This window comes from Colletotrichum phormii, assembly GCF_030913505.1.
Source record: "Colletotrichum phormii strain CBS 102054 chromosome Unknown BDP81scaffold_20, whole genome shotgun sequence".
Lineage (NCBI taxonomy): Eukaryota > Fungi > Ascomycota > Sordariomycetes > Glomerellales > Glomerellaceae > Colletotrichum > Colletotrichum phormii.
Genome location: NW_026851462.1, coordinates 147,947 through 171,690, shown reverse-complemented (window position 1 = coordinate 171,690; position 23,744 = coordinate 147,947). Strand labels below are relative to the sequence as shown.

Genomic DNA, 23,744 nt, shown 5'->3' with positions numbered 1-23,744 from the left:
GAGGGAATCTAGAGTCTCGTACGCTTTTGTGTAGCCTTCTCTTCTATCACAACTTTTGATGATGCAACTATGTCCTTGATTCGACACATGCCGCAACGATGCACGCGTCCATAGCCCGGACCTTTACCCAGCCTTGGCTTCCCGTTCACCGAGGAAACAAATCCGCCCATGACCGTTTGGAAACGCATCCCACTGTTCGGGTATCTGACTGCACAAATCGCAATACTGGAAACCGACAACCTGCCTTCATTTCCGCCTGAGCTGGTTCCATATCCTCCGAATTGGCGACAAAGGCGGGGGCCTGCACTCCTAGGCGAAGAGGCTTACTTCCGGCCACCTCGTGTGTGCCTCTTTCTTGAGCGTCTCGGCCTCACTGCTCCTCCACGCCTTCAAGAGGTTATACACCTCGGTGGCAAGCTCAAAGGTGGCATCAGGTGCCTTGACGACATTCGCAAGGTCGGCCTCGGCCTTGGCGCTGTCCTCACCAAGCACTCTTCGTGTCTTGAGGGCGGCGACGATGTGGGTGGGTTTGGTCTTGTTGTTCGAGAGGAACTCCTCGTTATACTTCTTCAGGTCGCCAGCAGGAGGAGTGAACTCGGACTTGATCAGTTCTTGCACCTTCGCGGGCAAGCTCTCAAGTGCCGGGCGCACGACATGAGCGAACTCGACAACACGCTCATGAACTCCAGGGTGGGATGCATCGAGTTCGCGGGCGGCGTTGAGGGAACGCAGGGCGAGAACGTACTTCTCTGTAAATGTGTCAGTACTGTTCCAGAGGTAGAGGTACCATAGTCAAACTTACTTCGGCGCAGGTAAACATCAAAGCCGGCGAATTGAGCGCTGATGTTTTGCGGGCTGAATTGCAGAAGGGGGGTGACGAATCGCATCGCCGCGCTCAGGGGCTCGGCTTCCAAAAGCTTCAGGCCGAGAGGGTCTTCGTCCTTCTTCTTGGGCTCTTCGCTGGCGGGCTTGCCCTTGTTGGGATCTTGCTTCGCCGCACGATCAGCCGCCTCCCTCTCCAGGCGCTGCTGCTCCTTCTTGGCCTTCTTCGCAGCCTTCTTTCTCTCAGAGGCATCGTCGCCGTTAGCGTCGCCGTTGACGCCGTTCGTCGCGGGACGGTCGGCTCTCTTGAGGTAGATCGCGACGGCGTCCAAAGCGGCTCTTGAGTAGAAGGGGTGATCCCGAAGGTGGTCCTCCCACCGAACCATATCAACGTAGGCGCGGATCTGGCCCTTTCTCAGGGAAAAGCTGTGGAAATCAAACTGGTCTTCTTGCCAGACGTCGAAGATGTTGTGAACCGTGTGGAGGCGCTTAAGAGCCAAGGCATCGTCACCCTGACGGGCATAGGCCTCGCCATCTTCAGTCAGGAACCAGACACATTGCATGTCCAGGAGATCCGCGAGGGGGCCGCCAACAGTGTCCGCCCTGGTAAAGAGGCCTACAGTCTTCAACGCCTTCTCTGTCTCGTTGTTGCGCAGCTGATACTTGGCAGCCTTAGTGTTGATGTAACGATCGCGGGTATCCAGAGCGCGGGCCTTGTCCATGGTCTCGGAGGCCTTTTGCAGGTTGCCCTGGTGCTTCCATATCCTGGCCTTGGTCATGGTGAAGTCGACACTGTCGGGAACCTTCTCGATAGCCTTGTCGACGTACTCGTGAGCCTTGGTGAGGTCACGGCTGAGGTGGTAGTTGTAGTGTTGGGCAAGGAAGTAGAGAGCAGCGGCCTCTCCCTTTGAGCGATCGCCGTTGGTAGCTTCCGAGTTCGAGCTCGACTTGAGGTAGTCCTGGGCGAGAGTTTCGAGGGCCTCCTTCTTGGCAGAGTCGGAATACAAGTGCTTCAGGTTGGCGAAAGTCGATGGAACGCCCTTGTTGAACATGAGTGTCAAGTACTCCTTTGCTGCAGCACAAAAGTCGTCACCTGCTCGTGTTAGCCCCTGTGAGTACAAAGACGTGCGCTAACACTTACCAGACAAGAAGTTCAGGGGTAGGCGGCGAGGAGCATCCGAACGGGGGAACTTCTTGGCGTATTTGTCGTAAACCTCCTTTCTGGCAGCAGCGTCGCTGTCGGAAAAGGCATGAGCGCTTTCCAGACCTTCAAAGTAAGCAGGGCGGTCGGCGTTGCGCTCAACGAGAGCCTCCCATGCGGCAATAGCCTCCTCCTTCTTGCCCAGCTTGACCAAGTACTTGGCGCGCAGCTCCAAGTACTCAAGCCTGTCAAGGTTATGCTTCGCGGCACTCTCAAGATGCTCGAGAGCTCTCTGGTACTCGCCCTGCTCGGCAATGATGGTGTTCTTGTACATGACGGCTTCGGAGTTCTCGTAGTCGCTGCGGGAGGGCGTGGACTTCAGCGTTCCCTCGTAGGTGGTGAGGACGTTCTCGGCGGCGGACAGGTCACCTGACAAGTGGTGAGCGATAGCCAGCGCAGTCCAGCTCTGGCGCAGCTGGGGACGGGCCTGCAGCATGGCAGTGCGGCTTGAGATGTATCCGGCATAATCGCGCATCTGCACCTGAAGAATGGCAAGATCACGCTGGATCTGCGTTGACTCGGGCTCGAGCTTCAGAGCGAACTTGTATGCCTTGATAGCCTCCTCGAAGTTCTTGTTGGCGCGGTACAGCAGGCCGTAGACGTGCCAGCAGATGTGCGACTTCATGTCCACCGTCAAAGCCTCCTTGCCCAGAGCAAAAGCCTCCTCCGTCTTACCCTGCGCATTCATGATCAAAGCCTTCATGGCCATTGTGTCGCCATGTTTGGGGTTCTTCTTGAGGATGAGGTCGGCGGACTTGAGACCGCGCTTGTACTGCTTGTCCTCATAGGCGCGGATGACGGCGCGAAAGAGGGAAGCCTCTTTCGAATTGAGAGGTTGCGGCATCGGATCGGTATTGGGCCGGAGATCGAATCGCCAGTGCTGTGAGGGAAAGAAGATCGAGTCGTCGAGGAGGAAACCGAGTTTCGCAAGGCTGAGACGATCCCAAAAGTCGCTAGAGATGCAAACTCTTCGGAAGGCTGGTCCGCAGCAGTTTGTCTGGAGGGGTCCTCGGAGGTCAAGGAGGGGTAGCTGCTGCAGTCGTGTGACGGAAGCGAGCCACTGACTTGGTGAAAAAGTAGAGGACGGATAAGATGCAAAGAGTAGAGGTCGGTTGTGTCGGGGACCGAGGACTCGTACCTTTTCGAGAGCGTGGGGTGGAAAGTCAAAGGTTGGTCGTGTGCGAGTCCACGAACGGAGCTGCAAGTGTTCACAAAGGTTCGACGTAAACGGGTGGGATTCTGGATGGAAGACTCTGGCCACAAGGCTGAGCTGGCTGCCCTCGATGGGGGCTCAGTGCGCCGTCTTCGCCCTGCAGCGACCGCCACCACTGTATCCATCCGTACGATACTGGTCCTGACCGTTTGGCGGGACGGCGGGCTTTTGGCGGGGCAGACCTGAGCCCGAGCCCATCAGGTCCGTTTTCACCGCATCCAAATCGCACCACCAGTGGCCGCATATTCTGCGCACGTCCCGCTCAGGAACGGCCTATCCGCCGTTTTGGTGGGGGACGGTCTCTCAGTCTCGAATCCTCGACAACAAGTACCGTTTACAGCTTCGTGTTCCTTTGTGCTGCTGAGATTCCTGAGATGCGTACTATTATTCATGACGGACTGAGCAGTTCCAGGAGACAAGAGCATTCGACAGCCTTATTCGGACCCGAAGAAATCTATGGTGGATTCATTATCGGGCTATCTTTGCCAGTACTGGTGATCTGATAATGCCCATCATGGTTGAGCGAACGATGATGGAAAACACAAATAAGACAATCTTCCCCATGCCATGAAATACGGTGAGTTGGTGAGATAGGTATCTAGATGCCTTGAGACCGAGACCAGATTTCGTACCATCTCTAGGATCTTGAAGCGCAAGATTTTACATTCCTTACGGTTCTTGTCCCCATACACTACGTCTCCTTCTCAGATGAGTTTAAAGGCTCTCAATTGCGTTGGTGTTATTTTGTATTTGTCTATCGTCAATCATCTGGTATTGTGTTACATGGTTGGTACAGGTACATGGTGTACGTTTATACAATAATGGTACAGCCGCCGAGAACAATGTATTCTCCGACCTATTGATCATCGCCTTTCACAGCCGCTATTGAGCGCCAGCTCGCGAGAGCCTCCTCCCACGTGTTTGCCGACTCGCCGCATCGTTGTTTGACCATATCCCACGTTCTCGTCCGCACAATATTCTCCACGCCCTTTTCCTGCCGGATAAGCATCGCGAGCTGCTCTGTCCGAGGCTCTCGGGGGAAGAATCGCCCAGAGTATGGATCCAAACGTTCGTCGACAACACGCTCCTTGTCTTTGGCGGCCTCGATCTGCTGGGCTAGAGCCTCTGGATCGTCGGGGTCTGGGCTTGTGGCGACCACTCCGCAGTAGTGCAAGACTTCAGCTCGCGCATGCCATGTCGGGAAGAGCACCTGGTCTTTGAACTTCTGACACGCTTGCGGATCTATCTGCCGAGGAAAGGAACGCGGTGTTCGTTGTGAGGTCGATGTCGGGTCGAAGCCGGCTCGCGCGGGTGTTACGAGGGCATTGAGGTTTTGGGTGATCGAGTCGTCAATGGTGGCGCGAGACAGCCGTAAAAAGTCTTGAAGAGTGTGTTAGTACCAAGAAGACATAACTTCATCGGCGTAGGTCAGCTCACCCCTCAAAGATCCTGTCGAGAAGCAGAACTGGGCTGTAAGATGCGGTTGAGCCGGCGGTTGGGTCATGATGTCGCCAGGCGGAGGGTTGGAGGGGATTGCGCCGGTCGCCGCGGATGACGACTCTTTCTTCCAAAGTATGTTCGCCAGCGTGGATGTTAATATGTAGTATATTTTTGTTTCACAGAATAGCAAGCTCGTGTGCTCTTGCTCGACATGTATCAAGATCGCAAGTCGGAAGACTGAGAGCTATTGATGTGGTGGTCACCGCAAACTCGATTACGTCGACGGGGAGCCGTAGGTAAGCTCGAAAGCTCGGGGACATCCAGCGGTACGTACTCTGGAGCACAGGAGCATTGGAAGAGCTCCGACTGGTGCTGATTATCTCACCAATCATCTACATGTTCAGTGACCCACCTGGATCCATCGAATCATTTAATCCAGCCAGGTCCCGGTGGAGCCACGGCGGAAGATCCTCGGCGCGGAACGGATGGCCTGTGCTTTACACTACGGATGCGGACCCACAGTCCGTTGTGGTCCAAGCTTCGACGTGGGAATTCAGGGTTCGTCGTTGGTTTGTCTCTCACGTCTCTCTCTCTCTCTCTCTCACCGACTCTCGACAATCCACCCACGTGTGCCCGCTCAGACCCAACACCAAAAGTCAAGACATTCTGCTCCAGAGCCACGCAGACATTGCTTTTTAGCGCCCTGTCAGATTTCGATAGTTCCAGAAGCCACGCAATAAATAGCAATCTTCAACCCCGCGAGATCGGTCTTGATTTCGCCACAGTGTTTATGACAAGCGTCGACAGCGTCTTCTGCCTTCAAGTTGAATCAACCCACGGATGCCATCCAGACCCCTGGGAAACACACGGACGACGATGCATTCATCCCTACCCACGTCTAGCGTATGTCAAGGTTTGTCCTTTTCAACCAACCGATATTCTATCCGTCGTGTCGTCCTCAAAGATGCGATTTTGGAACAATCCTCTCAAGGATCTCTGTCCTAGCGTGACCACCATGCCCTGACAAGCTCCCGAATTTCTGGGCTCGCCTGTTCTTCATCTCGCCAAATTGCACTCAATAGTCTCCCCTGGCTAGCATCGCCCCAAATACCGTATCGGGTGCGAACCGTTTGGTACTGGTTCGTCGTAGGAATGGGCCGTTGCCAGATTTGGCTCCCTGGCCCCGCGACATGTTTCCCCATTATCCCTCTTCTGATCCAACCTAAAAGAGGGTGTTTCCTCCTGACTTTGAAGGGTGGCGGGCCTGTTCTCTTGATGGAATTCCGCACAGAAATGTCCACCTGCTAAGGTGACCGGTCATGGACTCCCCGGGACGCCAGCCCGGCATCAGCCTGGCCGACCTGATACGCACATCACAGCTTCTAACCGACCGATACAGCACCGTGGCTAATAGTCTCAATACGGCACCGGTGACGCTGGCTGATCTAGCCAAGGAGTGTCATGCTGTCACGGATGCTCTACGGCGATTCAAGTATCTCCGCGAAACGATACCCGAAACCCTCGTTTTTGACCCGGTCTTACTCGATCAATCCTGCCAGGATGCCTTAGACTCGATTTCTACAGAATTGTCGTCTCTCGACTTCTACAGTACGCGAATACGCCCAGCGACGAGCGATAGTGCCGTCGACATGTCCTCGGGCCAGATTACCATCATTTGGAACGAAGACTCTCTCAGGCAAATTCAACGCCAACTCAAGACCAACCGTCAATCTCTTACATTTCTCCTTAATTGTGTTCCAAGGTATGTCAAACTCGTACCAGTTACGCGAACGTTGCTCACCGAAATAGCGAACATGTGACATCCAAAAACCACTCTACCTTCATGCACTCATCCCGCCTAGTGTCATGGGATTGTGCGATCAGCCCGGCAGTACTTAATAAAGGCAGTCGACTGCGCCTATCAACCATTGGCCCACGACCAAGGCCAGAAACAGACATTGCACCCGTTAACGATTCCTTCGAAGTTCGTTCGGCTTTAAAGAGACTCAGACCGCCGCCAGGCATATTATACAAGCAAAGCATGCGAACAACAAAGGACTTACACGATGCCATCGATCGGGGAGACGAGGCTGCCGTGGTGAAGCTCCTCTTGCAGCGCATTGACCCGAATGCACCTCGTTTCGGCTCAAAACTCTGCCCTCTTCGCCGAGCCCTCAATCGCCAGATTCCATCTCTAGTGACTTTCCTAGCTATTGCTGGAGCTGATCTTGAGAGTCGAGGAGACGAGGGCGACACGATCCTAATCACGACGATCAAGTACGGATACTCCGATAAGGTCGTCTCGCTACTGTGCGAACTTGATGCAGATGTCAATGCCGTCGATACACTGGGGTGTTCGGCAGTACACTACGCCGCCATGTCGGCCAAAGATGACGACACCTTGGAAGTGCTCATACGTGCCGGGGGTGAAGTTGACCGGAGAGGTTTGGGAACGCGGACGCCTCTGATAGCAGCCGTACAGAATTACCGCTTCAATGCTATCGAAAAGTTGCTCGAATACGGTGCGGATTTGGAAACCCGATTGCAAAACGGCAGAACGGCACTCCATGTCGCCATATCCATGAGAAGCAGCCCCATGACGGAGTTCCTATCAGATCAGGGCGCCTACCTCGACCGACGAGTCAACGAGCATACCGCCCTCACGTACGCAATAGCCACAGCTTGTCCGGATATCGCCGAGGTGCTGATCGGGGCCGGGGCCGACATCAACTTGCCGAGCTCGAAGGGCAACTTTCCCTTGCTTGCGGCTGCCTCGGCCGGGGACTTACGTACCATGAAGCTTCTCCTAGCTCGGGGTGCCAACTTTGATGCTGCTGGCAGCGAGGGATACTTGCCCATTCACATGGCAGCCCATAAGAACCGAGTTGAGGTGCTGCAACTTCTTTTCAAGGCCGGATCGCAGATTGATCCGACGACAGAACATGGAGAGACTCCTCTCACAATTGCAATGCACCTGGGATGCTTTGAGGCTGCCCAATATCTCATTGAGGTCGGTGCTGACGTAGATCACTCTGCCCCCGGGGCAGAGAGGATCATATGCCAGGCGCTCAAAGCCGGCAATACGCGGATTGCGATGGCCCTCATCCGAGGTGGTGCAGACCTTACGACGCCCTTGTTGCGAAACTCTAGCATAACGCCGCTACATCTTGCAGCCCACTACGGACAGAATGATGTGCTCGCGACAATGATCAACACGGGCGTCGACCTTGACACTAGAACCTGGCCAGGATTCACCCCCCTTTTCTCTGCCGTGAAGGCGGGACACCTTGCCACTGTGCGACTCCTCATCAGCGCCGGAGCGTATCTCAGAGCTCGGTCAATGTCAGGGGCAAACCTGATGTTCTACGGCACAGCGCATCCCGCGATGATAAAGCTTCTGATGGACCTTGCACTAGATGTTCGCGAACGCGATCACCATGGCGCAACGCCGCTGCATTATGCGGCCGTCAAGGGTCAGTACGCGACAGTGAAGCTGTTGCTACAACACGGTGCGAGGTTAGTTCATGCCAGCGCCGTCTTCGAGTCTCTCCAAGACTATAAAATGAAAGCGAAGTATCGCCAGGGCACTGCTGCCGGTCTCGCCAGGCAGAAAGGTCACCTGAAAATTGCCCGACTCATTGAGGGATGGAAATTCAAGACTTGACGCGGAGAAATCCTCCCTCACTTTCACTTTTGCTTCACACTAGTAGTACCTTTCCTATGTTGATCGAAGATCTACCTTGATATCAGAAGATACCCAACGGTTGCACGTAAGCGTTTCATCAACGCGACGTGGTCATCACAACAGGCTTATACGCCGTTTTCCTATTCAAATACAATAGTTCCACTTGTCAATATCTCCCAAGTCGTGCCATCTGCTCTCGGATCGGTGAGCGATGCCAAAATCACAGCGTGCAGCTTTCAAGTATTCAAAATCTCTTCCCTTAGAAATGCGGAAAGAAATCTGACCACTCCGGAGTCTCATACAATGACGCAGGAGCCTCGCGGAGGTTAATAAACGCCTCAATAACCAGAAACACCCTCGCCACAACAAACACCAGCAGCACAAAACAAAGAACAAATGAGTTTGCTCTCTTCATCCACGGTTTTTGGTACGTCTTCCCCGCCAGTTGCGCCCCCGGCGCCGCACCAGAGATGAAAACGTCAAACCGTGGCCAAATCTGTCGAGCAAGGAAGAAGACCCACAGCGCCACGCCCGAGGATGTGATCACCAGCGATGCAGCCAGCCAGAGAGTCCGCTCAATCGCCGCGGGAAAGTGGTCGAGCCAGCCCGCAAGGTGGAGGCCGCCGTACGCTGCTGCCGTCAGGGCGAAAACAGACCGTAGGACGTCGCGGTGGATGTTGACTTGACCTAACCCGAGGTTCGACATGGACGGGAAGTTGACAATGTGTGGGACGAGGTAATCCGTCTCGCCGAGGAATACGCCAACGGTTGGCACGGAAGTGAAGTAGAATTGAGCATACGTCGGGCGGGAAATACATTTTACCCAGAGAGAATCCGCGGCCGTTGCAGCTTGCGCCAATCGTCCTGGGTTGACAGGCATGTGAGGTTTCTCATGTCGTTGAACATCGGCAAAGAGCCTTCGACAATAGATCGTACCGTGCCGAAGACTGAGCTCGGTGTAGGGTGAGACGAAGTATGTCTGTTGGCATTCCGGGGACACCGTCGGTTTCGCCTGGTCGATGTGGTACATGTACGCGCTCCGAGATACTCTTTTTCGCTGAATGTCGACGTCCACTGGCGACGAGTAGGGACGAAGGTCACTTACGTCGAAGCCGAGAAATCTAGAGGGCTCCCTGGTACCAGGTGAGCCGATGGATAGATGAGTCGTGATGAGGATCTTGTCCTTATTCTCCTTTCGCACCCCTTCCGTGCCCATGTCTTCAGGCGGTATGTACATGAAGCACCGGATCTCAGTGACACCGTTGACGGCGCTCATTGATGACGAGCAAAACATCATCAATGCCATCGCATCTTCGTTCCCCTCGTCCAGGATGGTGGGATCGAGCACATCCAGTGGCTTGCTCCACCAGAGCAGATACAGTAGCGCAGCGCAAGCAACGTGTCCGCAGGTGTTGATCTCGAGCAACGAGACTGGTAGTCTCTTGATGAGACGGCCGATGACTTGGGCGACCATCCACCCAGCCTGTATACAGACAAGTGACTTGGCCATCCAATCCGCCTTGCTCTTATCCTGGATCTGCGATTCGTGAATATGCGGCAGCTTGCCGATGAATGACAGTAGCCTGATACCCTCCGGCGTGACCGTAACTCTTCTCAGCGCCGTCTCATCCTCTGCAGACGGCACATTGACGACAAATCCACCCATCACGGCATAGAAACACTGCGTCATGTCCCAAGTATGCCTCGAAAATGTCTCCATCCCCTCCCTATCGGTAGATGCCCCATCTACACCGCCCTTCCGACTCGCAACATCCTTCTCAATTTCTCTCTTGAGCCACCTCGCGACGATATACTGCGCCGCCGCCGTAGCGACCACCAGCTCCGGTGCGAAGATGCCGTAGAGGACCCACTTTGTCCGTTCTAATGATCGGCTCCGGAGGGTGGAGCGCGCGGCGGGAACGTTGAGGTGGAGGGCCGTCCAGACGCATATCGTGAGGGTGAGGACGCAGGAGCAGATTAGGCCAAAGGTGCCGCGGCCGTTTGGTTCGGGAGCCCAGTTGGTCGTTGATGAAAGAGGGGTCGCTGCTGTGGAGAGAGGTGAGAGGAGGAGGAGGTAGGTTACGACGGAGATGGTCATGGGCGTGGCTGGATGTGATTATACTGCATGATTGCGGGCTTTGTTGGTAGTTTCTTTGCTTACTGTAGTCTCGGAATGTTTTAGCAGAGCTCTTCCCAAAACAACGGGAACTCGCGAATCCTTTATAAAAGTTGACATGCCATCATGGGGGAACATCCGAACACACCGTCACACGAAAGCGTAGGCGTGGGAGCTGAACCCCCGCGTTGACGGCACGCGCCGGGTGCGCCTTACAGGCGGTGCATGGAGCTAGAAGCTGAAGCAGGGCATCGCCACCACCAACCAGGGTGCAGAGGCTACAGGGCCAATGAGGACGAGTGCCGCTGCATCGCGATAAGGCGGCGACGAGAGTCATTGGATATGGAAATGGACATATGCGCTTTGTGGCGTTCTACGCCAGGTATTATTGGCAACCTTTAGCAAATGCTTCACCAGAAACTCTATCAGTACATGGGTTGCCTCTCAAGTCAGGATTCAAGAACAACAACAAGAGAGATGTTGTGATGGCTGAAGCTACATCAGGCTGCACGGCATAGCGGTTCGATACATGAGTAGATGTTTCGCATTGCTGATTATGCCTGCCTGTCAAACGCAGAGGTAGCGCAACTGCGGTGAGCCGGAAGGATGTAACAGGTGTGAAAGTAGAAGAACAAAATAGTATTAAAAATAGGTCATTCTCAAAGAACCCCTTAGGTAAGTGTATGTATTTCGGTGCAGCTTCAAGCTCGCGGAACCAGCTATCACTGGCCAGGTTCCCCAAAGAGCGGACTTGCATCAAGCAATACTCTCGTTCTCCTGACGAACACCTCACTTCGTACAATAAGTGAACTAGACCAAAAATCAGCAATGGATCCGAACCAAAGTCCAAGAGCCAACTCACCTCAACTATCGTCGTGCATATACCTTTCTCGTGTCGGATATTCCTCGCAATGTACTCTCCAAACCTCTGGCCTGGGTCGCACCCTACAGAGGGTTCAAAGCACATGGCCCAGCCAACAGCAGTATTCGAAGTCGGGCGGCACGATGCCGGCATCGGAGCGGCATGGGCCGTCGAAATGACGGTGGCGAGAATAGCCATAGAAGAAAGCAGTGATGGAAACATGGTGAAGGGCTAACGAATGGAGGTATGAGTAAATTTGCCATGTAGTTTGAGTTGAAAAAAACGGAAGAAGATTGGCTAGCTTGCGGGTGAGCTGGGTACGAAAGTTTGCTGCTCTCTACCAACATATATAAAAGCATCACAAACGGTATCCTAGCCCAAGACTAATTGCATGTACATGTATCCATTCTTTCATTCAATCAAAGTGACTTACGTGCGAAACCGAGCTTGCCAGTGGAAACGTACAGGGTGCGGACTTTGAGGCGTCGCCGTAGGCCCGTGTCGTAAGGTAACTGCATATGGCCTCTTGGAGAGGAAGCCGAAGCCCACATCAATGATCAGTCTGATTCATGAATACCAAGAATACAGGGTTCAGCAATTTCTTACGGATCACTCTGATCTGTGCACTGGAGCTGTCTGCCCTCTTTCATTTAAGGACGCGAACGCGTTCGATTAGAGGTGGGAATGATGAGCATATGTTGGCTTCATTCAGACGTTATGCGTACTTGGCGTTGAGAGGGCTGAAAGTCAAATTTATACAATAGATTAACTACCATTAACTATATAATGTAGTATGACGTGGAGATTTTACTCCGTACTGTGCAGTCATTCGTAATGTTGAACAATTAGCTAGCTAGAATTTTGTTAGCACTCTCTCCGGCGGTGTTCCCTGACTCGCGCCGGCATATGAGCTTAGATGTTTTTGTAAGACAATGACATCTTGCGTTTAGTTCCAACAGACCTTCAGATATATTCTTATTGAGACGTTAAGGTAAGTGGAGAGTTTGAGCTATTCGTCACTTCAAGAGAGCCATTGGGCAGATAGATTCAGAATAAAAAGAAGAACAAGATGAAGAAGAAGCTCCCTTCTTGAGTCTTTGCACACTTACACTCTAACTTGAGCTCATGCGAGAATGTGATGATCGGCAAAAATGCCACCAAGAATGGCATCGCAGCTATGGTCTATGAAATAGTTCCTGGCCTTGTATAACACTACTCCTTCTCGACCTTTTCCCGTATGTTCCTGATCAGGCAAATAACTTGTAAACTCTCATTGAGTTCCAATACCAAGACGGCTGAAGAGTAGCTATCCACTTCGGAGATCTGCAGCGTTTTTCGTTTTAGACCCAAAACGGCCATATACCCACCATCGTCAACCGGCTGTGTGTTCTAGTGGATTATGATTTTTCGTTCACAAGTATGTGCACTTGATCCCGAGAAGGTCGCAGGTTGGAGTCCTGCCACGGTCATAGCAACCTTTCGAGACTTGTCTTTCGAAATTTTTGTTTCTCTTTACAGCCTAAGGTATGTTCTTTCAACTGGCTGCTGCCTTGATGACTTGGTAATGTGTAGGCTGTACCTTTGGCTTCCAATTCATCTAATTTTGACGTAGGGCTACTTCGTTTTGGGAACGCATAGCTCGATACCAGTTGTTTGGGGTGTATTTGCAGGTGACGACGGTCAGCTAAGATTGCTTCGATCTCTTCAAGGCAGGGCGCTCATGGGCAATGTTACGTGTAGCTCTTCATGCAACTTATCTTTGTTGAACACTACTCGATTGTCCGTCTTGTTCTCAGACCTGTTGTACGATACACACGACAGTTCTGCCTCATTCCCTCGCCAACCACCCAAATTAATATGCCACTGCCCAGCGATTGAGTCCTGGAAGCAGGCAGTCCATCGATAGACTAAGTGAAAGTCGGCTCCCTGCCCCTTAATAGTCTTCTTAAGCGATCCAGACTCAACGTTCTTGAGCTAGTGAGCCGACGATGGTGCTTCCCAAGAGATAGTCCTTTCTGTCCTTGTTCCATGCCCTAGGCTGCGCTTCCCGGTCAACTCGGTTGCAGTCTCACCGCCGTATCCAGCCTCTTCGAAGATAGTCCTCCTCTTCTTACGTCCCAAGTACACCAAGGCTAGTACCAGGAGAACGGCCGCCACAACTGCAACAGCAGTACCTGTTATGGCCCCAGTCGAAATACCACCCTTTGTTGATACGGTTTCTCCAAGTTGGTCTTGTTGGCCAACAGCAGCATCTCTTGCCGATACAGACTGCTCGACTGCAACTTCAACGGTTCTTGGGGTGCTGGAAACGGATAAGGGTCCTGTGGTTGAAAGTCTTCTCTTGGATACATGAGCACAGGCTGATGATGCAGTATCTCGAGCTCCTGTCAAGGTCAGCTTGTCAGATAGGAAAGAAATTGGAAGGCTGGTTGTCAGACTTACTTGAAATATCTGCTGGTGTGCGTGCAACCAGACATGATATCAGAACCAATGCCATGGCCTCCTGTTTGTCTGGGTCACATGGACAGTGCACATTATCGAGTCCGCAGCCGATTCTCCAAATGCCGTCCCTGATACAGGGAACATCATAGCTTGGCTGGTAGCCAAAGTCTCCCGCATTCGTCGCTGTATAAAACGAGTAGACAAGGTCGCGGACAGGTAGCTTCATGCTGGGACGAAATTTTGTCTCAGATTCGAGAGTGGCGAACAGAGGAGAAGATGCATCACGGAAAAGGTTCGCATCCAAAGGATAATCGGAAGCATCCAGTAGCATCATATTATTCTGGTTGCTGGTCTACCTACCTACCACCCCACGAAGCCTAGCTGGGCATCTGGGGGATTGGAGCGCCACGATTATTGGAGACGGTGCGCGCCACGGTGACGATCTTTGAATCTAAACAAGCCACAGGTTTCCAGTTTCCCCTCCTTTGTCCATGTCGAGGACCAATCACTCTGCTTCTACCAGTATCGAGAGAAGCAAGCATGTTCCGGCAATTGGAATCACGGGTATGCGGGCTCGACTAGTCCCTCTACCAAACTAAACAAGCTTGGAGCCAGCTCCCTATTTTTTTTTAGCAGACCGCCCTGCCTTGATGCACCATCATCCACTCAGCCCTAGAAGACAGTGCCATCGCTCTTGATGAGGATAGGGCTTGACTTAGTCTGTGGCCGGAACTTTGCTGCCGTCTCGCGCCCAGATTTCCATGTTCCTGCCTCGAGCAGCTGTGCCATGCTCAACTGGACACCCTCTCCCATGCGAGACCGAATCTTGCCATAGAGACTATCAATCAGCACCAACGTCATGGCCCTCCACTCCACGATGACATCGTCACCAGCCTCGAACATTGGCAGCTCGCTGCCCGATGCTTTCAGGCCTCGCTCCAGCGTCTCCTTCTTCAGGGCCAGAACACCCATATCGACGAACAGTCCGCCGTTGCGGTACTCCGGCAAGGCCGTGAGAGAGTCAGCATTGATCCAGTCCAGACCGAGGACCCGTTGGAATGGGACCATCAGGGAGTAGGTGAGCCACTGTGTCAGTTTGTGGAAGGGTTGAATGCCGGCCGCAGGGGAGTCGGAACTGCCGGCCTCTGCTCCCTTGCTTAAAGTACTCAACGGCCAGGCATCACCGATTGGCGTTCCGCCAATAGTTGTGCGATCCTTGGGCCAAGCAGGAATCAAAAGTGTCTGGAGAATGTCCCAGAGATAGAGTACGTCGATTTTGAAGGACCCCTTGGCAGACTTGACCAGGTAATCTACTCGTCATTAGCAAGCTGTCAGTTTCTCAGGGGCAGCGGTATCAAACGTACCAACGAGGTTGCCTGGACGGCCCTCTGCTCCAAAAATTTCAGGATGCTCTAGGAGTGACTTTCCGAGGCTCCGGAGGAGACCGGCGCGAGAGTCAACTCCCAGCATGGGGTTGCTGTCTGAAACCTGGAAGCCCTCTGCCAGTGCACTTGTCTCCAAGCGCTCCAAACCCTTTCCTGTGAGCAGAAGAGATTAGTGGATGCCTTGGGTTTATAGTTGTAATCATTACCATCAACTATAGGGTTGGCTTTGTCAGCTGACGTGGTAAAGGCCAGAGCGTTGAACATATGGAGACTGGCTACGGCGATGCCCTCACTCCGCTCATAGACCTGGTCGGCCTTGGGCTCCTTGTATCGCCAATGATCACCTGCACCGGCGTCCAAAAGCACAGAGACAAAAAAGAGGTCGATAAGGCGACGGGTAACCTCGGTCTCGTCGCTTCCGTTTGCCTTCCACTCTTCTATGACGTTCGTAATGCGGGGCACATTTCCGACTTCAAAGTGCTGCCAACGTCCATGAGGGGGGATTGTGTGGAACTTGTCTGGGCCGTAATCACGCTAAAGATTCCATGTTAGACCTGCGGCATGAGGTTTCGAAAAGAAGAATGAGTCCAGACCTTGATAACTGAAGCCACGAAATCGACCACCTCATCCAGCTTATCTTCCCGAACCTCAAAGTGGCTCAAGTTCCCGGCTTTGGCGACATCCCCAACGATCTTCGCCCGCTCCCGGATGGCGCGCAGGGAGAGAAGGTACTTGACTTCGGAATCCATTGTGTATAATTTGAAAAAGGTAAATGTGAGAATTGGTATGAAGGTGATGAGGAACTCTCGTGAGCGATGAATGCACGACGACAAAGGACGGGCAGGGCGACTCCGCACTTATCTAATAGGAGTCGCGGGGAGCTCCGACGATGTCACTGAGGAGGCGGTGGGCATCTGCGACGGCGCCCGGAGCGCCTTATCGGCCTAACAAACACTGAGACACTAACACCACATCGGGCGCCGGCGGGTACTGGCGGCCCTCGCATTGCATTGAGTTTGGTCACCCATATGTATGACTTGCTTGCCAAGTGGTTTGTGATATTGTAAAGTAAGACATTTGAGTAATTTATTACCCACAGCAGAATCTCCATACTTGGTTGGGCTGTTCAAAGCAGAATAGACCACAGAATGTCTTGACATTATGCCCAGCTGAGAATAGAGTATAGCATTCACCCAAGTGGGGCACAATGAAGTCATTCAGGGTCCACGAACTATTGTGCTCGAGGTCAATAAGGTCACTAACACAGGACACACTGTTTGGCCAATGAGCTAATCTCGTATTGCGGTGCCATACGGACTTGCTATGTTCAGTAAGAATTCTTTCAAGGTTGCTCTGTGTTAGTTCTGCGAACATAGCCATTGTGAATTCAGAACAGTCAATGATACCCCAGGCGCCGGCACATAAGTGTCTTCAGAGCTCCTTGCGGATCGTGGACTACCTTATTGAATAGTTGACAGGTCGCACTCCAAATTAGCCAAAGGAAACAAAGCGATGGCGTTGCATAAATCAACCACTTTTGAGGAAGACTGCATTAGATCGTAAAAATTATCTTCTACTTGCTTGCGCTGTAGACATTGAAGGTCACGCACTTGCCGAGCCCACCTCGGACACTGGTATCCTTTCGCTCGTGTAGTTACTGACTATTGACAGTGTAAACCCACCTCACCAACAAGTCTGATTCGGATCATCCAAGCATACCCTCAGCGTAGGGTGTCCAAACTAGAAAGACTAGCTTATGACTCATACAGTATAACCATTACCATGCTTTTACTTTCATTTCGGTTGTTGAAGAGTACCAGATTGGTCAAACGTCCATACCTAGAGCTCTTAGCAGGATTCCTATACCCTGGAGTCGAAAATTTCATGTGATATGCTACTCACGATGTCCGCGAACGATTGAACACACGCCGTGCATAGATCACGTGTTGGGCGGCCTCCGAACGGGGCCACTCAGCCTCGATTCGATCAGGCAGCTAGCTGTGTATGCAGCCGAAGATTTCTCCCGGTCACTCTTCAAGTTCCGAAGAAGCCCAGCAAATCCTTCAATACTCAGCTAAACTCAAGTTGACTCTCTCAACTGCAGAAAGACATTCCGGAGTCCTTTCAAGGGGGCCCGTGGTTCAGTCAACTCAAGCTGCGAAATGGAAAGATTTTACGCCCAACGTCACTTTCCCCATCCACGGTGCAGCGAATCATCGCAACCTGTCGATGTACCATCGTTTTCGACCGCCAGTCACACATGTGATTATTGTGCTGCAGCTCTTATATCAACATCGAGCGTTGACCCTGAGAGAATCAACAGATGGGTGTCGCTGCACAGTGATCCATTGAAGACGCGCCAAAGGGGGAGCCTAAGGTGGCGGAACGTTTTGCCTCATTCCATGCATCAGGTTTCTGCTGCTAACGCTGAAGGATGTCCGTTCTTCGTGTGGATATGGGGACAGATTATGAGGTCTAGGACACTACCTGAACAACTTATGAGGACAAGGATTTGCTTGGTGATTGAGTCTGTCAATGGCGTCATCACCGACGCTATCAAATGCTCGGTTCTTGTGTCGACGGATAAATACTCTTGGAGTCCAACCGGAGGGACTTTCGATATCGAGTCTGACGCGTGTAAGTTGGATCTTTACTTGTGCTAGCATCCGTCATCAAGATATTTCGCTAATGTGGTTGCAGACGACCCTTGCGCAAATGATGCCGTAGGGCGTACTATAGACGGCGGTACCTTTTCGGAAAGAGGCATCTCGCAAATTCGTCGTCGACTTCAGGTGTGCCTCGAATCACACCAGTCTTGCCGACAAGGAGCGGGCATCCGGCCTCTGCGGTTCCTTGTAATTTCTGCCGAGGAGAATGAGACTGTCCGCATTAGACAAATCCACGGCGCAAAGACTGACCCATATGTCGCTCTCTCCTACTGCTGGGGCCTGGAACAGACCGCCAAGACCACTACTGTCAACTTGGCTCGCCATGAGAGAGGCATAGAAGTGAGAGGTTTACCCAAAACCATCCAGGACGCAATCTACGTTACTCGACGACTGGGTATAAGACTTCTCTGGGTTGATAGCCTCTGCATGGTGCAAAACGACCCCGTTCTTTTAGCTAAAGAGGTCGGCGACATGGCTCACTATTACGCCAACTCTATGATCACAATATCCGCGGCAGTAGCGAAAAGCTGTGCAGAAGGTTTCCTCAACCCCCCTGACCCAACAGAATCGGATGGCTATGTAGGATTTTATTTCCCTTTTGACGACAAACCTCGCCTTGATAGTTCGCCTAACAGACGATTGAAGCTCTTCCGTGCTGAAGCTCGAGACGAAATTGATCACATCGACACCCGGGCGTGGACATTACAAGAGTCTCTGTTGGCCACTCGGTTGGTTTCCTTTGGCACTCGCCGAATCTCCTGGGCTTGTATGACCACTAGGTTCGGTCCAAGCTCGGGTGCTACTTCACTCCGGGATAATATGTTCAAGACCCGCCACTGGGTGGGATACGGAGATAGAATCGCCCACAACACTAGCTATGGTAACCATCCAAGAGATCCCGAACATCTCATCTCAGATCTTCATGGTATTCTTTATCCTCCTCCCGAGGCAATCTTTCAGCTGTGGTCGAAGGTTGTGGAGGAGTTCTCGCAGCGGACACTTTCCATTCCTGGAGACCGGCTGTTGGCAATCTCAGGAGTCGCCCAAACACTTGGAAACATGGTCAACCCATCGAGCGATGTCGACGCATCGCCATACGCTGCCGGTCTGTGGAACACGCCACTTCTCCCACTGGAACTATTATGGATGCCGAAGAATCCCTTCACTCCGCAGCTATCTTCTTCCTACATAGCACCATCTTGGTCCTGGGCAAGCTTTCCAGGAGCCGTCGTCTGGCACTTGCCTGACTTGACCCACCTTGAGTCATGTATATATCCACGATCTGGACTGGAAAAGAAAGTGCCCTCACTTGTTTACCGCGACAACTCCGTTGACTATGAAAAGCTAGCAATCAGATCGCGGACGAATGGTATAGGTCTCTCTCCATTGCCACAGGTAGTCGCTCTCTCAGTAGAGCCCCTCATTGACGTTGCACCATATGGAGCCGTCACATCAGGATACGTCACCTTACGAGGCAAATGTTTTAACCGTATGCACGACGTCCTCACGCCCTGGCATATTCAGATGCGCTTCGACTCTGGGGAAGAGCTGGATTCGTTGAGAGAATTGCCTCCGGGCTTCATTTGCTTCCACATATTGGGTTACGTTGTAGAGGACGGTATTCCACCAGAACATTACGACCGGATTTTAGGAACAAATTCACAAGGTTTGATACTTGAAAGGGCGCAAGACGGGACATACCGCCGTGTTGGGCTCTACGTAGGTCTGAACATAGGCGACCGTCTGCGCATGATAAAGACTATGACAGAGGTCACAATACACTAGGATCTAGATAGCGAGAAGGCGTACGTGATAACGGAAGTCAACCTCATGGTCTGTAAGACCTCGAGTCGTAATCGTTATATACTTACAAGCGAGATAATTTGATGCCTAGTTCTGTTTTGACTATTCTAAAAATGACAGAAAGCGCACTACTTAAAGATTCAAGGTGACGGTAGCTAGTTGACCTGCGAATATTAGTCTTGAAAACATCCATCATAACTCACTCTGAGTAAAGGCTGACGTTAATGTTGATATCAGACCGGCCGGGTCAATATGAAATCAAAAACTCTAGGCTGGCGCGAACACCCTAAAGGCAAAAGCGATGCCAAGGACGTTGGGATAGAGACTGCAGTACAGAGCAACGGTGTAACACATTTCCGCCTATCAGTTTAATGCCTATGACGTGGTTGGCAGGGAATCTGCAGCTCCATCCAAGGTGGGATCTGCTCCCGGATCGGACAACATCTGCAAATCTGGCTTTACCCGGCCAATCTTCCCCGCGATGATATACCCCGCGCTGCGGACCCCGTCACCGCGCGCATCGGGGGGTTCGCCCGGACAGGCCCGAGGACCGGGCGGGAGCTAGACTGCAGTCTGACAGGGGTCTTTCGGCTTAGTAGATAGCTCAGGTTGGGAGGTAAGCAACTCCTTCGGTGGTTCGTATAAGAGAGACCGAGCTCCAGCGACGTTTGTCGTGAGTCTTTAAGATCAGCTGCGAGCTGGAAGTGACCGACTTTCGTCTCTAACTTGACACGATGAAGCTCCTCGCAAGAGCGACCTTGCTTCTAGCAGCGGTCGTATCAGCTATCAAGAACCCAATACTCCCAGGGTCAAGCCTACCATCCTTCTCGATCACCTCGAACGAAACTCACTAACACTTCCCCAGATGGAACCCCGATCCAGCCATCCTCCGCGTTGAAGACACCTACTACTTGGCCGTGTCCTCCTTCACCTACTACCCGGGCATCCCAATCTACAAGTCCACCGACCTCGCAAACTGGGACCTCGTCTCCCACGCCCTCAAAGACCCCTCTGTCCTCGCCCTCTACGGCGTCTCCGCCGGGGAGGGCGTCTGGGCCCCCTCCTTCTCCCACCACAACGGCCTCTTCTACATCACCTCCATGACGCGATGGGGCTCCGACCCGGACTCCCGCTCCTGGCCGCGGATATGGTACATCTCCTCCCCGGACCTCGTCACCTGGTCATCCTTAACCTGGGCGGAGCCCTACGGCATCGACCCGGATCTCTTTCACGATCCGGCCACGGGAAAATCTTATCTCAACCTCATGGGACCTAATAACAACTACGACCGACTGTGGGGTATAACGCAGTGCGAAATCGACCTTGCCACGGGCAAGTGCATTGGTCCGTATCGCAATATCTGGAATGGCACGCTTCCGCAGCTGCCCAGCGCGAGGCCAGAGGGTCCCAAGATGTTTAAGCGCGGAGAGTGGTATTACCTCCTCCTAGCGGAAGGTGGCACGAGTACCGGCCACCGCGCAACAATAGGCCGCTCGAAGGCACCTCAGGGGCCGTGGGAATCCTCCCCTACGAACCCGCTCATCTACAATGGCGCTGATCCGAAGCTTACGGTGCAGTCGACTGGCCATGCGACGTTTACTGATACGCCCGACGGAGAATGGTACGCCTCCCTGTTGGCAAGACGAAACGTAAAGGGTGCATCACCGCTAGGCCGCGAGGCGTTTCTGATAAAGGTTGACTGGGAGGATGACTGGCCGACGATGAATGGCGGGAAACCTCTGCTGCTGAGCGAGAGCGTCGACGGGCCTGATCAGGAGTATCCCAAGGCGAAATGGGTCGACGAGTTTACGGGTACGGAGTTGGGAATCGGATGGTACCAGCAACGGACGCCTTACACGGAGAACTTTCTGCTCAAGGGTGCGGCGGGGGCAGGTGGTCTTGGGAAGAGAGTGATTGCCAACGACTCGGGAATCGTGTTTAACCCGAACGTCTTCACGCTCGGGGACCGGGATACGGCGGCTGCTGTGCTTCACAAGCAGACCTCGTTGAACATGACTTTCTCAGCCAGACTGTCGTCGACGTCAGCCGGACTGGGACCAAGACAGTCGGTTGGAATCGCGTCGTATCTGAGTGAAGTCAACCATCAAGATATCGGCATAAGAGGATGTTGGAACACGACAGGGCTGTGTTTGTACACCGATCTCTTACCGACTTCCACCGGACCTACCACACGACCAAACGTAAGTTCCCCCGCCTAACCGAAAGAAGGTCCAGAAGCTGATCAGCTACTTTCCATTTAGTCAACCGAGTACCCTCTCAGCGAGTCGACGATCCCTGCAGACCTGACACTTCACATTCGTGCCTCGCCTCTAGAATACTCCCTAGGCTACTCGCGCAGCAACGCGACCTCGCCCACGTGGCTGAAAAGCTTCAGCTCTAAGCAGATGGGGTCGAACCCCGGATACCCCAACTTTGAGGGCTCCATGTTCGCCCTCTTCGCGAGCGGGAACGGAGAACCGTGGCCATACGATGCCCCTGAGGTGGGCTTCGACCGCGTCGAGGAGGTATACTTCGAGGAAGGTCTACCAGATTATGACGACTGGGCATAGTACTTGGACAAAGACAACTAGGCCAACTTCATGGTTGCTCCTTCATTTCTGCAGCATCATGGGACATCTCTACATCCTGTTCATATCGTTTTTTGTCTTATACCTGATGAGCGAGTACTTGAACTCCTCTATATCCCTCAGCTCAGTCAAGGCAACAGTGCTAGTGTGGCGCAGTCGTAGTGTTCGTGAGAGAACGGATTCCATCTCGGGTTTCCCGCACAAGCGAAGCCAAAGTGAACTGTGTCTTCTGATTCATTTGCACAACGTCTGGTAGTGCTTTCCATTTACTATCCACGGCATGCGTGGATTATGTTCAAGTAACTCTTGTCATGGACATGTATCCTTTAAGCCCAACCACACTATCAATTGACCAGAATCTCTTTTCCTACTGTGGATGATTCAATGAGCACCGAAAATTACGATGAGATTCCATTTGCCCACATCGTTCTGCTCGAGCTCCGATGTACGTACGAGCTAACCTGATGTGATGGGATTTCCACCTACCAGAGTCCACAAAAGACCCCAAAGAGTCCTTACAGGAAGATATATACCATGAGGAATACCTGCCGGATCTTGACAAGTAGACCTAGGAGGTGAATATTCTGCGCGAGTCCTCGAGGCCATGCATGGCTTCGATGATAGCTGCTCTGGAGTCATCGACGACGAGGTGGACTATGTTCTTCGCGTCATAGTCGTACCCCGCTCGAGGCTGATTTGGGAGAAGAGAGTCCACACACCTACTGTTATGGTTATATACACCCACCCTTTGCCTCGTTAGTATCATTAAAGTCCAAGGCCGCTATTGTTGCTCGCCTGCGGACAACACTATAAGTACCAACCTACCTGTCAGCATTTCAAGATTCTGACAATGACAGGTAATATTGGCCCATTGCCTGAGTTGACAAGTGTCCAAGGCCGATGGCAAGCACCTCTCCCACTTTGTGCTTAACAACGTGTGCAGCCTTCATATTGTCAGTCGTTCCACTCTTTAGAACATTAAAAAAGACGTCGTGAAAACACAATTCGCTAGCGGGCAGAGTCCATCCGCAAAGGCGTATACCATGAAGAATACCTCCCGGATCATGATAGCTATCGTTGACTGAGGCGTTATCCTGAGGTGCCTTCAGTCTATACCTACCCTATAATAACTGATATCAACCGTCAACCTGAACCCTCGTTCACAATATCCTCTGCATGGCTCAACGCAGAAGCGATTTTCTCGCGTGAGAACTGTCTCCCGATGTATCCCGTTGGACTCAAAGGCAGATGAGGACAGTTGGTTCCTATCGGACTTTTATGCCTTCAACCACCTCTTACCAGCCCAGATATTGAGGGACCTGTCCAATCGGTGAATATGATGAGGATGGAGACGAACGTTCCTTGATCCGCAAGGCAGAGAAAAAAGGTTAAACCCCATATCTAAGCTGATGCTTTGCCCGTATGATGGACATTAAAGATCGGAATTGCCGGCAGAGGACAAGAGGATTCTGCCAGTCTCGCGCTCCGCAATCAAATGTCGCATCTGGTTTGATGTCA

The 23,744-nt window shown here is 52.5% G+C and overlaps 9 protein-coding genes and 1 non-coding gene across 10 annotated transcripts; 4 read left to right on the top strand and 6 right to left on the bottom strand.

The window, feature by feature from the left end:
- Positions 1–309: 309 nt before the first annotated feature.
- Positions 310–2,867, bottom strand: BDP81DRAFT_463881 (tetratricopeptide; the record flags this gene model as incomplete). The annotated part of the gene is made up of 3 exons (XM_060594077.1): positions 310–749; positions 803–1,915; positions 1,964–2,867. 3 exons carry the CDS (start codon positions 2,865–2,867, stop codon positions 310–312), a joined length of 2,457 nt encoding a protein of 818 aa, XP_060441326.1.
- A 1,225-nt stretch (positions 2,868–4,092) lies between these two features.
- BDP81DRAFT_328103 (caffeine-induced death protein 2) lies at positions 4,093–4,740 on the bottom strand (the record flags this gene model as incomplete). The annotated part of the gene is made up of 2 exons (XM_060585188.1): positions 4,093–4,616; positions 4,674–4,740. The coding sequence occupies 2 exons, from the start codon at positions 4,738–4,740 to the stop codon at positions 4,093–4,095; spliced, it is 591 nt and encodes a 196-aa protein (XP_060441325.1).
- A 1,255-nt stretch (positions 4,741–5,995) lies between these two features.
- Positions 5,996–8,340, top strand: BDP81DRAFT_463879 (ankyrin repeat-containing domain protein; the record flags this gene model as incomplete). Its single annotated transcript, XM_060594076.1, has 2 exons — positions 5,996–6,438; positions 6,486–8,340. The coding sequence occupies 2 exons, from the start codon at positions 5,996–5,998 to the stop codon at positions 8,338–8,340; spliced, it is 2,298 nt and encodes a 765-aa protein (XP_060441324.1).
- A 241-nt stretch (positions 8,341–8,581) lies between these two features.
- Positions 8,582–10,459, bottom strand: BDP81DRAFT_463878 (uncharacterized protein; the record flags this gene model as incomplete). Its single annotated transcript, XM_060594075.1, has 3 exons — positions 8,582–8,594; positions 8,664–9,373; positions 9,410–10,459. The coding sequence occupies 3 exons, from the start codon at positions 10,457–10,459 to the stop codon at positions 8,582–8,584; spliced, it is 1,773 nt and encodes a 590-aa protein (XP_060441323.1).
- Positions 10,460–11,073: 614 nt separating this feature from the next.
- On the bottom strand, positions 11,074–11,600 carry BDP81DRAFT_95425 (uncharacterized protein). Its single transcript, XM_060596520.1, has 2 exons — positions 11,340–11,600; positions 11,074–11,287 (listed from the first exon to the last, which is right to left on the bottom strand). The coding sequence occupies exons 1-2, from the start codon at positions 11,559–11,561 to the stop codon at positions 11,267–11,269; spliced, it is 243 nt and encodes an 80-aa protein (XP_060441322.1). The 5' UTR covers positions 11,562–11,600; the 3' UTR covers positions 11,074–11,266.
- Positions 11,601–12,717: 1,117 nt separating this feature from the next.
- BDP81DRAFT_t274 lies at positions 12,718–12,808 on the top strand. Its single transcript has one exon. It is a non-coding gene; the product is annotated as a tRNA-Val (tRNA).
- Positions 12,809–12,950: 142 nt separating this feature from the next.
- Positions 12,951–13,942, bottom strand: BDP81DRAFT_435585 (uncharacterized protein). The gene is made up of 2 exons (XM_060591066.1): positions 13,782–13,942; positions 12,951–13,723 (listed from the first exon to the last, which is right to left on the bottom strand). The coding sequence occupies exons 1-2, from the start codon at positions 13,834–13,836 to the stop codon at positions 13,314–13,316; spliced, it is 465 nt and encodes a 154-aa protein (XP_060441321.1). The 5' UTR covers positions 13,837–13,942; the 3' UTR covers positions 12,951–13,313.
- A 131-nt stretch (positions 13,943–14,073) lies between these two features.
- On the bottom strand, positions 14,074–16,065 carry BDP81DRAFT_435584 (uncharacterized protein). The gene is made up of 4 exons (XM_060591065.1): positions 15,760–16,065; positions 15,373–15,700; positions 15,146–15,319; positions 14,074–15,091 (listed from the first exon to the last, which is right to left on the bottom strand). Exons 1-4 carry the CDS (start codon positions 15,913–15,915, stop codon positions 14,454–14,456), a joined length of 1,296 nt encoding a protein of 431 aa, XP_060441320.1. The 5' UTR covers positions 15,916–16,065; the 3' UTR covers positions 14,074–14,453.
- A 1,157-nt stretch (positions 16,066–17,222) lies between these two features.
- BDP81DRAFT_435582 (heterokaryon incompatibility protein-domain-containing protein) lies at positions 17,223–19,728 on the top strand. The gene is made up of 2 exons (XM_060591064.1): positions 17,223–17,803; positions 17,867–19,728. Exons 1-2 carry the CDS (start codon positions 17,329–17,331, stop codon positions 19,618–19,620), a joined length of 2,229 nt encoding a protein of 742 aa, XP_060441319.1. The 5' UTR covers positions 17,223–17,328; the 3' UTR covers positions 19,621–19,728.
- A 521-nt stretch (positions 19,729–20,249) lies between these two features.
- BDP81DRAFT_381235 (beta-xylosidase) lies at positions 20,250–22,596 on the top strand. Its single transcript, XM_060586880.1, has 3 exons — positions 20,250–20,446; positions 20,504–21,839; positions 21,900–22,596. The coding sequence occupies exons 1-3, from the start codon at positions 20,373–20,375 to the stop codon at positions 22,206–22,208; spliced, it is 1,719 nt and encodes a 572-aa protein (XP_060441318.1). The 5' UTR covers positions 20,250–20,372; the 3' UTR covers positions 22,209–22,596.
- Positions 22,597–23,744: the final 1,148 nt, after the last annotated feature.

Coding starts and splice junctions, on each gene's coding strand:
- BDP81DRAFT_435584 (XM_060591065.1), bottom strand. CDS start 15,915: ATGGATTCCGAAGTCAAGTACCTTCTCTCCCTGCGCGCCATCCGGGAG. Junction 15,320..15,372: donor AGCCAACCCTATAGTTGATG/GTAATGATTACA, acceptor TTCTGCTCACAG/GAAAGGGTTTGGAGCGCTTG. Junction 15,092..15,145: donor CCGTCCAGGCAACCTCGTTG/GTACGTTTGATA, acceptor AATGACGAGTAG/ATTACCTGGTCAAGTCTGCC.
- BDP81DRAFT_435582 (XM_060591064.1), top strand. CDS start 17,329: ATGGAAAGATTTTACGCCCAACGTCACTTTCCCCATCCACGGTGCAGC. Junction 17,804..17,866: donor CGATATCGAGTCTGACGCGT/GTAAGTTGGATC, acceptor ATGTGGTTGCAG/ACGACCCTTGCGCAAATGAT.
- BDP81DRAFT_381235 (XM_060586880.1), top strand. CDS start 20,373: ATGAAGCTCCTCGCAAGAGCGACCTTGCTTCTAGCAGCGGTCGTATCA. Junction 20,447..20,503: donor AAGAACCCAATACTCCCAGG/GTCAAGCCTACC, acceptor ACACTTCCCCAG/ATGGAACCCCGATCCAGCCA. Junction 21,840..21,899: donor GACCTACCACACGACCAAAC/GTAAGTTCCCCC, acceptor CTTTCCATTTAG/TCAACCGAGTACCCTCTCAG.
- BDP81DRAFT_95425 (XM_060596520.1), bottom strand. CDS start 11,561: ATGTTTCCATCACTGCTTTCTTCTATGGCTATTCTCGCCACCGTCATT. Junction 11,288..11,339: donor TATGCACGACGATAGTTGAG/GTGAGTTGGCTC, acceptor TTTTTGGTCTAG/TTCACTTATTGTACGAAGTG.
- BDP81DRAFT_435585 (XM_060591066.1), bottom strand. CDS start 13,836: ATGGCATTGGTTCTGATATCATGTCTGGTTGCACGCACACCAGCAGAT. Junction 13,724..13,781: donor CACACCAGCAGATATTTCAA/GTAAGTCTGACA, acceptor TGACCTTGACAG/GAGCTCGAGATACTGCATCA.